Source organism: Gallinula chloropus (assembly GCF_964237585.1).
Source record: "Gallinula chloropus genome assembly, chromosome: 3".
Classification (NCBI taxonomy): Eukaryota; Metazoa; Chordata; class Aves; order Gruiformes; family Rallidae; genus Gallinula; species Gallinula chloropus.
Window position 1 is genome coordinate 4926155 of NC_140087.1, and position 13691 is coordinate 4939845.

General features: G+C 44.9%; 1 protein-coding gene across 1 annotated transcript in view; it reads right to left on the reverse strand.

The window, feature by feature from the left end:
* Positions 1-12966, reverse strand: part of CLVS2 (clavesin 2) — a gene marked incomplete at both ends in the record, with an annotated part of 50204 nt that extends 37238 nt beyond the window's left edge. The window contains 2 exons of the mRNA XM_084261944.1: positions 1620-1794; positions 12578-12966. Of these exons, the coding sequence (XP_084118070.1) occupies positions 1620-1794; positions 12578-12966 (564 nt within the window). The remainder of the gene's footprint in view (positions 1-1619; positions 1795-12577) is intronic.
* Positions 12967-13691: the final 725 nt, after the last annotated feature.

Genomic DNA, 13691 nt, shown 5'->3' on the forward strand with positions numbered 1-13691 from the left:
GCCTTGTAAAAGTTGCTGCTTACAGATAATTGTAACTGTCCCAGATTAGGACAGATTCCTCAACCATTGGGAGTTTTATCTCACACTTGCCATTTCCCTCCTCTGGAGCATTTAATCCCCAGTTTTACATCTGTGGAGTCAGTAGGGCTGAAGACAGTGGCCAGAGAATGATGCCCTGGGTGCTGGCCACTACCAGAGTTGAGATATTCAAACACACAATGCTGGGCACATGGGTAAATTAAGCCAATGGACTTCATCTCAACTCAGTAATGAACCAGTCACTGGCAAGAGAAGACAGAGTCTCTGAGCCCACCTGAATTCTAGTAGATAATCCACTGTATTTTCAGGTGCAATTATCCCCTTCAGCTCTCCTCAAAATAACCATCTCTGAATTGTAAGAACACCACTATTAAGAAACAGAGACTACTAAGGCATTTACTCATGTTCCAGACAAGAAAACAATGGCTAACTTTAAGAAACAGCACAAAAAATAAACCCACCTTGAAAGCAATAAAAGGAAAGGGAGCTTTATTAGAGCACAAATCTCACTGCTGCCTTCTAATGTAGTTTTCAAGACCATGGAATCACACAGCAAAATGATAGTCTTTGTCTCATGACTGTCACTACCCTTCTGCGTGCAAGAGCAGGCTGAATACTGGTGAAACCATTTCAAGGTTTAGATCAAAACTCATAACTATTGCTCTATTGCTATACAAGCTTCTTCAAAAATAGCAGTATCAAGGTGAAGAAAGTTCAAAGATAGAGCTGTTACTTTGTTTTATGAGTAATAAAAATGTATAAATGATAAAAACATCACAGAAAAGGAATATATGTCCTCATAAAACCAAGGCATACTGCCACAGGGGTGAATTACTGGTATTTTTAAGACAGCGACCCAAGTTCACACAGCAAACAACTACTTTACAGATTCTAGTTTTTCATTTTAATAAGCATTAAAGACCACAGGAGACAGACAAGAGATATGTAGTATCCTTTCCACCAATATGCCTGTGCCATGTGAAGTGCATTTACAATGAGCAGAAAGAAATGTAAATCACCCTATACTCAGTCCCAGAAGCTGCTGCTCAAATTAATCCTGGCCCATCAAAAAAGCCAAGCACATGCTGAACTTTGAGTCAGTAAATAGTCCCAGCTAACTGTCTAATCACAGTGCTCCACACTTTTCAGGACAAATGATGTAGAGCCTGTTTCCAACGGCATCAACGAAAACAACCAACCTGGTGCAGCAGCAGCAACCCATATTTCACTAGCCCTGGGCAAAATGACAAGATAAACTGATTACTCCTAACTTGAAGCTGCAGAAGCTATGGTATGAATTTACAGGAAGCCAGCCACTTCAGAATAAAGATGGAAAAGTCACCTCTTATTTATGGCAAAGAAGGAGCCTGCACACCAGGAGTTACTGCGCTTAGTTGACTGAGCTCAGGCTTTGGCTTGTGCCACTGTAGCTTGGGCACAGTGTGGATCCACACCTTAAGGTATTAACAGCCTTGCTATCAAAACTTCTTTCATTTTTGTTTTCTTTGGAATTTTTTGAGCCACCTAGATTTGTAATTAACTGCAAAACGAAGAACTATGAAAAGAAAGAAGACCATTACCTGAAGGCCCTCTATGGCTAATCTAAGCATGCTTGGTGTGAGCTTGGAGGCCTGCTTGAAGGTGAAGTTGCTCCAGTCTATAATCAAAACAAATCCATTCACTTGAAGCTCAGGGTCTTCTATCATGGCTTCTAAAGAAAGAAGAATGGCACGCAAAATATCCACCAGTGTGTACCTGTGAACATCAAGGGGAGATTTGGTTAGGAAAGGAGCAATGACCACAGATGTAGAGAAGTTCTGGCAAGCAGTGTAAAGGAGGAACGCCCAGAACTTTAAATCAAAGGAGTGCAAACATATCCTTGGGAGTCATGGGTATGTAAATCTGGGAAAGTCTCAAAAGCTCGGTTAGTTGAAACGCTCTGAAGTGGGATTGTGCACATCTAGACCAAGAGCCAGCCTGGACAAACTACAAGAACATAACACACCAAAATCAAATTTCTGTAGACTCCTAAGCATATCTATGCATTCTGGTAAATGTCTGTAGAAACATATCTATGCAAATTCTATTTTTCTAAAATTACAGCAAAAATTGTTGTACCAAAACCAGAGTCTAACATTGGAAGCCTAGACCCAAAGTTCCTGCCTGGTTTTTTTTTTTCCAAGGGATTGAAATAACAGTTTCTACAAAATTATCAGTTCAAAAAAAATTATTTTCACATATTCCCCTTGTCCCTCTCTCTGGGTAATGTTTTCTCTTAAAACTCCACAGGGTATTACAGAAGGCTGATTACTCAAGGATCTTGAAAGCAGAAAGTAACATACATTAGAACTTCGAGGTATTTCTGGTTAAGAGCAATAGCAACCTTTTAAGAGTTACTTAACTGCCTTCTGAGTACTCTCTATAACCAAATTAACGTGGTTTCAGGAGTAGGTTTGGAACATGGCATTCATTGGTCCTAGAATTTCCTACATTAAATTTGGGGTTACAAAGATGTCATCTACAGTATGTAATTATGTGGTTTACATACATGTACATGATCTTCTCTGAGACTGATGATCTTGTAAAAGAAGATACAATTCCATATTGCCAAACCCTGTTGAGCATAATCTGTCTTTTTTTTTGAAGATAAAGCACCTAATACTGCAGCAGAATAGCTTAAATACATACAGAAATGTCATCTTTAGACTGCCATATAATAGAGTTATTAATCAACTTGCAGTTTAGTGCCTGTATTATCTCGGCTTTTTTAAGAGATATAATAGTAGTAGTTTAAGCTTATACTTTTTTCCAGGCTATGTTTTTTGTATCTAAAACTCTTTTTTAAAGGTAAGATAAATAGTTACTGAAACAGATCTAAATTGCCAGCCCACACCACAGCTCCAAGTGTTGCATTAGAAAGAGAAACCAGAATATTGCAGAAACAAAAGAAAGAGTTAAATCTTCGGTGTCTGTGCAGATATTTTCAATAACACCCTTTAAAAGTGTCCCATGATGGCATCAAACATATAAGTTCTCAAAATTATAAGTCCCCAGAGAAATCTTCACCATACCACATATGTAGCAAAGAGCATGTATGCCTATTTAGAAATTACATTAAATTACACTGAATTCTACTTGCTTTAATACAATACACACTGTTCCAATGAATACATAACTATGTTTTGAAAGTATCTGGTAAAGGAAATAACAGAAATTAAATTAATCTGCTCTGACTCCTTGCATCATCACCTTTTTTTAAGGCAACTAAATCTCATCAAACTTCCCAGCAATGTATTCATACGAAAGGGACTAGAAAAATCACTCAATGTCAGCCTAACACAAGTGAATAAGAGAAAGCTTCCCCCCAAAAAGAAACATTAGGGATAGCATTGTTTTACACAATTCTTCTCTTCATTTTGGAAAATCTTACTTTATTTTCAAATTGGTTTTGTTGAGTACAGGAAAAGTTTTCATATTCACTCCTCACTTTTCTGAGATTTAACTTTTTTCTCTAAGGCTTTACTTTTCTGAGATCTAAGGTTTACAGAAATTTAGCATGCTCAGCCCTTGTTCAGTTATTTTCAACTGGGAGAAGAAATAGCACAAGAAAAATTCTTTTGTAATTTCCTTATGGAAATCCTTCAAACACTAAAATTCTGTATTTTCCTTCTGTCAGGGAAAAAAGAAAAAGGAAAAAAAAAAAAGACCTTTTCTGTAAATGGAATTTTGTCCTTGGGAGAGAAAAGGACATGCCTTAAAACTTGTTTTTAAGGAAAAAACTCAAAACCCAGATCTTAAAATTTGATTTAAAGAACTGTGAAGCCAGGACCCCATTTTTGCAGCAGGCACAGTGAAGTGAACCTGAGCCAACCTGTCCGGCATCACATCAGGGGCTGGCGTGGCAGAGTCAACACCTTGGGCACAGCACGGCTGACACTCCCCCTTTCCTCAAGCAGACCAGCTCCCCCAAGCCCAACTGCTGGAAAAGTGGAGAAAAATGCTACCATCACTGCTGAGGCCTCTAAATAAGCAAACACCCCCCAGCATCACAGTGCTAAGAGCGACCCGAGATAAAATGAAATCATTCATCAGCTCTTTCCCACATGAGCCCATGCAAGTAAAATGGGACATGGCACTAAAAATGTCTTAGTTTGCCTAGCACATCTGCAGACCAGTCTACCTGTCCAATAAAGTGCTGGGGCATGGACAGTGGAGGGTACCTCATCAACACAGGCATGAAAAATCCCCTGGACGACATGCATTTTATACAACTGCCAGCATCAGGATTAAAACACGCGCTTAGACTGAGGGAAGGAGCCAGGGTTGAGGCTAGGCTCAGAGCATGGCCAGCTGCCTTCAAAGCCCTGGTTACCTCCTCAACGTGGTAGAGGTCTCTGAAATGGTTTGGGGTTTTGGCATTGCCTCAAGGAATGAGATTGAGATGCACCCTGTAAGAGGCCTTACAAGGAGAAGTGGTGCACATCGGGCGAGACGTAGAGCAGCTGCTGTCTCAGTCTGAGGAAGATCATCTAGCACAGTTCACAGAAGAAACAGACATGAGAAATACTCAAATCCTAAAATTAGCCTCAACCCCCATTTGAAGTTTGTGCTGCCTCGTTCAGAGGATCTCATTCCCCAGAAGAGCTTCACAAAGCAGACACCTGCTGCAAGCACCCTACACCCAGTCCAAGAAGATGGGTCCCAAGCTCCTGATGTGGATGATCTCTAAGGTCCTCCCTGCAGATTTCAAGCAGGCACCACATGTCTTGGGGTTAACGGCTCCTTCGTGGCACCAGGCTGCTAGAAAGCAGCTGCATTAGACATAAAGATTATTTGTTTATGAGGCCAACTGGGTCTCTAAGACAGGTAAATATAAACTGATTTTATGGCCAAGGTGACAAATACACAGATGCATGCTTGGAAGCACAAATACACCTAGTTTTGTCCTGAATTCATTCAAGTCAACAGGAAAACTGTCAGGCATGAATGAAACCAGGACTTCAGCCACCACAGAGAGTAACCAATGGTCACAGGGTTGTGCCTCCACAAATGGATGGAACGCTCACCATCATCACAAACCTACTGAGGGTTTCCTTAGTGTAAGAAATACAGTCCACAAAAACAATGACGACATTGTATGTTTAACCACTGAAAAGAACAACAGCTTGTCCTCAGTGAAAACAAATCCTTAAGAACACAAGCCCCACATGGAGTGTTGTGTCCAGTTCTGGGCTCACTGGTATAAAAAGGACAGGGATCTCCTGGAGAGATTCCAAAGAAGGGCTACAAAAATTATTAAGGGCCTGAAGCATCTCCCCTATAAGGAGAGGCTGAATAAGCTGGGGCTGTTCAGACTTGAGAAGACTAAGGGGGGATCTAATTAATGTCTATAAGTATCTTAAGCATGGAATGCAGGGGGAATCAGCCAGCCCCTTTTCAGTGTCTGTGGGGACAGGACAAGGGGCAATGGCTGCAAGTTGGAGCACAGAAGTTCCACACCAACACGGGGAAGAACTTTTCCCCAGTGAGGGTGAGGGAGCCCTGGGACAGGCTGCCCAGGGGGTGTGGAGTCTCCATCTCTGGAGAGATTCCAGCCCCGTCTGGACGCCGCCCTGTGCAATATGAGCTGGAGAGCTGCTCTGGCAGGGGGGTTGGACCTGATGATCTCTCGAGGTCCCTTCCAACCCCTGTGATTCTGTGATTCTGTGATTCTGCCAAAGGAAGGTATCTGAAATGCTCTTAAAGTCTAAAAAGCTACATCAGCAGTATACCGGGACATACCGATCTTCCCACCTCAAATACCCTTCAGGACAACTAGCTGAAGATAGGAGCTCTCCTTCATTCTGTCATGGACCTCTTCTCTTGGTTTTGATACCTTACTTAAGTACAGTAGAGAAAACAAGACAGGAAACACAAATCCATTAGTGGACATTTAAAGCAGCTTTTACTCTGGACACATGCTGAGGCAAGCCAGAAATGTAAACCTGGCGTGACGGATGGAATCTGAGGTGGTGCAAATGGCAAGCTGAGTACTGAAAGTACCAGCTGAACAGTACAAGCAAATGAAACATTATTAAAGAAATTATACTGATGCTTTCACACAGCACAGATTTATTTGCATAAAGACTTGTCTCTAATCCACTCTAGCCCCATGTTGTCCAACATTTCACCTCACTGCTGCTACTGTTCGTATCAGTACCATCCATCTTTGGCTGGGCTTGAGGGAAATTAAATTGCTATATAAAAAGAAGGTGGGAAAAATTACTCTAGACTGTGTTGCTGAGACTTTTATTCCATGCTGAAATTACTTTCTGTAGAGATGCAGAAATATAACCAATGAAAAGTGAGAAAAATGGGTAAACTACTGAGTGTGAAATAAACTTGGTCCAAGGTGGCTTTGGCTGCCTTTCTACTTTAAAGAGAAAAAAAAAAAAAAAAGAAGTGTTCAGTCTGTTTTATTCTTACCCATCTGTGTTCAGTAACAGTGTGTATTTAGGGATCAGCAAGCCCCTCATTATGCCCTGGTCCCAGTTTTACAATGGCAGCTCCAGTGCCGTCAAGTACATCGGGTGTACTGGGCCCAATTTGCTGCAGTAAATGGTCTGTAGTAGCCTGGAGTTAGGCTGTGTGGAAATAAATCCTTATTTACTTACGGCTAAATTCAGTTGTTTAAACACACTCTTATGGGACATATTGTAGGCAGCAAGGTACTGCTAATTGCTAGGATAATCAAGAACTCACAGTTAATTTCAATGTATTTAATGCCCTCTATTTATAGAGCCATGCTTAATTCAATAGAGGGCTTAAACAACTTTTTTAGTCCAGTTGTGAATAACAAATGCCAGAAATATGTTATCACATGTATAATGCACTCCTAATGTTCCTTTTCTGTGTGAGTCACAGCTTGAGTTCAGGCGAGGTGGGGGACTGGGGTGCTGACACACTCTGCTACCTCTTGAAATTTTTCACTCAGGTTGACTTCATAGCAACGAGCCTCGAAAGGCTCGACAAGTTAATAGCCACACTGACAGTGAATCGCTCTAATGCTTCGGGATGGCTACCATTACTACCATGACAGCAACAGAGCTTTCTAGAATAACACTTCGCTGAGGTCTTGATTTCTGAAGACTAAAATAACTTGAACAATTAACTAGGTATCCTACTCTCTCATCATTTAACAGTGACAGCAATTTTCCCTTTAAAGAAATTGAAAGTTCTCTGAGCATTTTTTTATAGGACAAGAAAATTTTCACAGTGTTTCCAAGGATTTCTGGGAAAAACAGGCCAGCAGACACTGCTATCAACTCTTTGTAGTACTTCGCTGTGATCTGTCAGCTTTACCTCTTGGTTATGTGCTCTAGGCATCCTTTTCACTCCCCGAGGCCACTGTGATTTCCACCAGGCCAAGAGAAAGAGACAGGGAGAATGCAATGTACATGTGCCCCATGTCAAATCCAGCTGTGCCAGGTGTTTCCAGTATTTTATGTTCTAGGTGATGGGTGGTATCTACCATACCATCTGTTTAACCAGATTCTGGGTAGAGTCGATTCACATTTCCACAGAACAACAGGTAATCTGATTTGGCAGTATTGCCCTACTATCTCTCTTGCTATTTGTCATCTTCTCCCCGATATGAAGAAATTTCAAATTACTCCAAGAATTAAAAGGGGATGGCATGAACCTGCCTCTCAGGATGCAAACTGTTAACTGGAAGAAACAAACGGTAAGCCTTGCTCGAATTTAAGCAGCCTGTCACCCAAAGGCCCCAAACAAGGAAGGAAAGCACAATCTATATATATTTTAAGCTGCAGTGGTTCAGCTCCAGGTGCAGCAGAGCCCCCCTTGCCGCTCACTGTCCCCCCATCCTCTGGTGGGACAGGGAGGAGACACGGGCAGAGAAAGGCACCCGTGGGTGGGCCCAGGGCAGGTCGCCGGCACAGGCCCAGGAGCGGGAACAGCAGCGTTGGGGACAGGCCGCACACACAGAGACAGCACAGAGCTCACACCGACCCCACGGCCGGACAGACCCTCTGCCCAGCCTGGAGCCACAGGGACCCCTCTTATGGGGGTGTGACATCATGCAAGACGGAAACACCCTTGGCCAGCTCAGCTCACCTGTGCTGGCTTCCTGGGAAAGGGAACTCTGGCCTCGCCCATACCAGGACACAAGCTCATCACCATTTTGACACGGAAAAGTTCATATCCAGTGAGCTCTTGTGCCATTGTGGTTTAGAAGAGAAAGCTGGCCAAGCCTCTGAGCCATCATCCCATTTCTAACCTACTGCTCTGGCTTCATATTTTTCGAATTTCAGTGAAATAAGAGCCCTCGAGATACACAAAGGAGTACCTAGAAATGATGCCTCAGATCTCCTTGGTTTGTCAGTCTGGGTACAGATTTGAATGCTGAAAAGATGAAGGATTAAAACTTCTCTCATAGCTATTCTGTTTAAATAGTGGCAGCACACCCGCGGGATCCTTATTCTAAAACCAAAAAGCACACCAGTGTTACAAAAACGCATAGAAAAAGGGAAACTGCTTCAAATATATTTACCAGATTGGCCTTTAGATTCAGATTTAATACAATTTGTTACTCCTTACATAGCCCAGTGTCTAACAGACACAGCCAGGGATAAAGATTCAGCTGACCTAAATTTTACATCAGCACTGATCAAAAGATCCCAAGCCAAAACACTCACAGTCTAAATACAAGTGATAATAGACAGGTACGGACAGATACCTGAGGGAAAAGTAGGAAACAGTAAGACAGCACCAGTCATAGGAGACACTGCAGAAAAAATGACAGTGTTTGCACAAGTTAATAATTATTATTTGAAAGATATTACTTCCAAGCAAAAATTGACTCTATTAACCAGATATTTCGTTGCTGTTGATATGTTATTATTGTTAGCATTGCCTCCACCAGACCTTGAAAAATACCCTGCCAACTCGCCTGTGGTTAATAGCGAGCTGAGGAGCAGACCAGCCTCCTAATAGCTACAGAATTTAAATTTTCATTTAATGGCAGGGGAAAAAAAAATCTAGCACTTCTGCACACGAAGGCATAGTTCTGAAAGCAAACCAAAGGAGTCTGTCTTTGCCCTGCTGTAAATGATGTGATGCAACAGCAGAGCAAACGGTACTGAGTGCAGTGGATTTCTCTATTCACTGAGGATGGTGTGAGCTGACTAGGTCACTGTGACACGGACATTAACTAGCTATCACTCCCCTCTTCTACTGCACTTTCTTCTAGGAAAACAATCTGAGGCAATACCCAGAAATATTTCAAATAAATAGCATCAAAATGCACTGATTTTCCAAGGGAATTTGTGTACAGGTGCCAGGTACCATACAGAAGCACACAAAAGACAACAGATCCCTTGTTGCTGAGAGTTAAAGTTAATTGTACCATTAACTGGAAAAAAAACCAACTTCACCAGCTGGACACATTAAGAAAAAGGGAGTCTTCAAATGCACGTACACACCTACAAGCCAAATGTAGTTAAGAATCAACAATCTGGAAGCTAATAGGGAAGGCTGATGTCTCTCAAGTGCTACCCAGCCTCCTGGCAGGAATGCCACCAGTCTTCCCTCTCCCCATAGCAGAGTCAGGATGGAGAGTTAGGCAGGGTCCCATTGAAAAGCTCCTGGGCTACCTAACGCATTATCCTTCACCTTTCCTTTATTTGTTTGTTTGTTTTAAATACTTGTCTGATTTAGTTGTTCAGATGGTAGGACATCTGGTACAGTTTTCAGGCCCTGCTTTAATTTAATGATTTAACATCTAGCACACAGGCTTGTTTTACCATAGGAATTTTCTGCCTCCCACGCTTTTCTTTCTAATTGGAACTATGTAAATCATAGGCTGCTGGTGCTATATAAATCATCTATAGTATGTCTGCTATTCATTTAAATAACAAATTGGAACTTTTTATTTCTAATTGTTACATGCTGGCCACAATAAGTCGTACACACATGATGAATTTGGAGGCTTGCTGTGCTCTATTAACTTAGTTTATGAAGCATAAGAAGAAGCCCTAACAAGACAGGCTTCAAAAAGTAATCCTCACAGTGCTGCTGTAAGAGCAGCGCTGGTTAACACACTGTAAGGCTGCAAGTCAGTTAAGGCACAAGCTTGAGACATACAGCATAGCAGCTCTAGTATACGTTCCACACAAAGTAATCATCAGGTTCGGTTGCTGAACATCAGATAATGGAAGACACTAACTTAATTAGAAAAGAGAGTGACCTAGCTCCATTCCCACATCTGTCACAGACTTGTCATGTGCCTTGGAGAAAGCCACTCCCCGCAGCTGGGCTTCAGCTCTCTCCCCTTTGTCTGAGGGGTCTATCTGAAAGCATATCCCATGCTCCAGAGGAGAGGCGTACCATGGGCAGGCAGTGTTGAAGAGCAATAGGACCCCAACTACAAACACGGCCATTAGGTACTCCCTTGTACCTCAGTCACTTCCCTATTGTATCATAAACAACAATTTTACCAATAGGACTTCATGAAAAAAGATCATAATAAATTTCCTGTTGTGCCAGCTGTAAATATCAGCATATCCAAAATTAAGAAGAAAATAAACCCATTCTCTTCACATGGTGATTAATTTTCAGTGCTGGTTTATCTCTGAACTCAAATTCTCAGTGTTCTTCTGACTAGGAAGTAATGATCTGAAAAGCATCACATAAACCCTTGGGGCTTTTTTCATCAGTGAGAAGTAACAGTGTAGAGTAGCTCACACTGCCTTCAACACAGGAACTTCTTCATGGCTGACGTCTGACTTAATAAAAGGCCTAAACATCCATTTCTCTGTTAAGTCTTCATTTGGGTTTTTTTTAAGCTTTTGTGGAGCCATTTTTATAATTAAAAAAAGTTGACTGGGTCCTTACGTGGGAGAAATAAAGCCCACTCAGAGCCTCCTTTACCTCATCGCCACTGCTTCCTCACTCAGCTGCTTTGGCTCCATCTGCCAGAAAACTGAGGCAGGAAAAGGAAGCTGGCCCCAGCTCTGCATATGTTCATCCACCCTTTCTATTTTTTAGCCTGGTCACAGGCAGTTTTGATTTGTGCCAGGCAGATTTCTCCCAGTCCTTGGGCATAATTCATGGGTTAGCAAGGGCCAGGAAACTCAGCCCATAGGCAGTGTGGATATGACCACCCTGTCTGGAGAGGATGAAATCCACACTGGGCCAGCAGCCCTTTGGGCAGAGACCCATCCCTACCTGCAACACCAACTGCTGCAGGGAGCTGCAGGATGACTCCCTGCAATGACTACTGACACAGCAGACAAGAGGACAGCTACGCTTAAAGGGCAGCCTTAAGACGATTCCCCCAAATTTTGTCATTTCTATGCATGTTGCCAGCTGTTTGTGCCCTACTTGTGTTTCAAAGTAGCTGAGTTTGGGGGATCTGCACTGAGCATGCAGCACTACCTGTGTCCAGCGCATGTTGACTTGACAAAAGATGGTTTGGGATCATGTGAAGGCAACTAGCAAGATTTTAAGTTTTCTCACTAAGATGTGCTTCAGGATCCTAAACCTGCTTTCAGCTTGGGAGCCTAGGGAAGCCACGCAGTGCTCACAGGAGCAGGCTTTAGAGTTCACTCTTAATGGATTCATTCATTTACGTGTACTCAAAAGCAAGCAATTTTTGTAGATGCAGTTTTAGACTGCAGGAGAAACTGGGCATGACACCCCAAGAGATACACACAATAACCAAACAGTTTCAGACAGTATGAAACCGACTGCAAAAACAAAGGGTCTTAATGGGAGACAGCTCTTGGGTCAGCCTGCTAAGTCATCTTCAGGCTAAAGAAGACCTAAAAAGGATCAGAAATTGTTCTGGGGACTGCACTGGCCTCCTTCAATTTGCTACCAGAGCTCTGTGTGCTTGGATCTTATTACGCATGGCATTCGCACTTGGAGCAGCAGGAGTGGGGATAAGATGTGGTCACTTTGACTTCCATCCTGGCATTTCCAGGTGGCTTAGGAAGCGCTTGCTTCAGCTGAGGGAAAGGATTCATAGTCTCAGTTTCCTGCACAGGCAAACTTTTCAGCTCAAAAGCCATGACGGGTACTCCTGTCTTACACACAGTATCTCCCACTTTCTCCTATGGCACCTGAGCAGCTTTGTGTGCGCTGAAGCAGAAAGACCAGCACAGAGAACGCAACCAGCCTTTGTCAGGAGGATAAGCACATCATCTATCGTGCCAACTCGCTCTGGCTAAGGGGAGGCAGAAGGGTGTAAACCTCACACCAGCCCCTTGAGAAGAGCACCCAAGCAGTTCGTTCCTCCCTCCCTCCCTCCCAAAATTCAGAGCCCAAAGGATGGTAAGGTTGAAAAGGCCCTAAGCCAGAAAAATACATTTCTCCTTTCCCTTCTCCCTCAGCCATCCTGGCTGCTGCCCAGCCCCCTGTGGGCAGAGCCGGGTGTGTCCCTGCTGCCCACCCATCCTCGCCCTCATCCGCCACGGCTTTTCCCACACACTGCCCAGGGAAAGAAAGGGTTAAGGCAGGCGTGTGGCTCCGCATTTACCTGCTCTGGTCCCAGTTAGCAGCGAAAAGGACCAGGATCTTCCTGCCGTAGTGGTCCAGGTTGGCCAGCCCTCCGGGAAAGCCATCCTTCAGCGCCTGCTTGATGCCCGGGTCTGTGGCCTTGAAGCTCTTGAACATGTCCAGGTTCTGCTGGCGATATTCAAAGTACTGGGCCAGGAGGCGAAACGCCTCGAAGTGCTGAAACTTCCTGGCCCGTAGGAACCGCAGGATGAAGGCATCGTCGGTGCGGAGAAAGCCGATGTCCGGCCGGGTGATGACCATGTCCCGCACCTCCTGAATGTCCTGGTGCAAGGTGTCCGGGTTCTCGTTCAGCTCCAGCCGCGCTTTCTCCAGAGTCTCCGGAGAGAGACCTGCCTGCAAATGAGTCATGGCGCTGCCCTCCTCCTCCTCCTCCTCCTCCCCGCCTCTGCTGCCTGCGCTCCTCAGCCTCCCGGGCGCTTGCTCCCCGGAGGCGGGGTGCCCCGGCACGACCGGCCACCGCTCCCCCGCCCCGCCGGGCCTCGCCCCGCCGCTCCCCGGCACCGCCGCCGCTGCCAGTCCGGCCACCGAGAAGCAGGCGGCTCCCAGGCAGCCAGGTCCCGGGGGTGGGGGGGGGGCTGGCACCGAGACTGCCCCCGGGCTGCTGGCGGAGGCGCGTTATCTCTCTGACATAGCGCCCTCCCCGCCGCGGGGTCCGACGCGCCGCATCATCCCCGCAGCCGGTCCGAGGAAGCGCCGAAACCCGCCGGGGAAGGGGATGGGGGCTCCCGGCTGCCGCTCGCCGCCCGCCTCCGCCGGTGCCGGTGCGGATCTGAGGCCGGGCTGCAGCGGCAGCGAGGGGCCCGGCCGCTAGGCAGGGCGAGCGGCGCCCGAGGGCGCTCCCCCGGCCCGGGGCTGGCAGGGGGGCTGCCCGCCCTGGAGCAGCACCATTTACGTAAGATCAGCTCTCGCCCCGCTTCAGAAGCGTCTCCCCGGATTTGAGGGAGGGCTAATTGGAAAAAAAAAAACCCAAAAAACCCCAAACCCCAAACAACAAAACACGAAACAATAACAAAAAAAAAAGAGAGAGGCGGTGGGAGGAGGTGGGAAGCCGATCCGTTGATACTTCGCCGGTA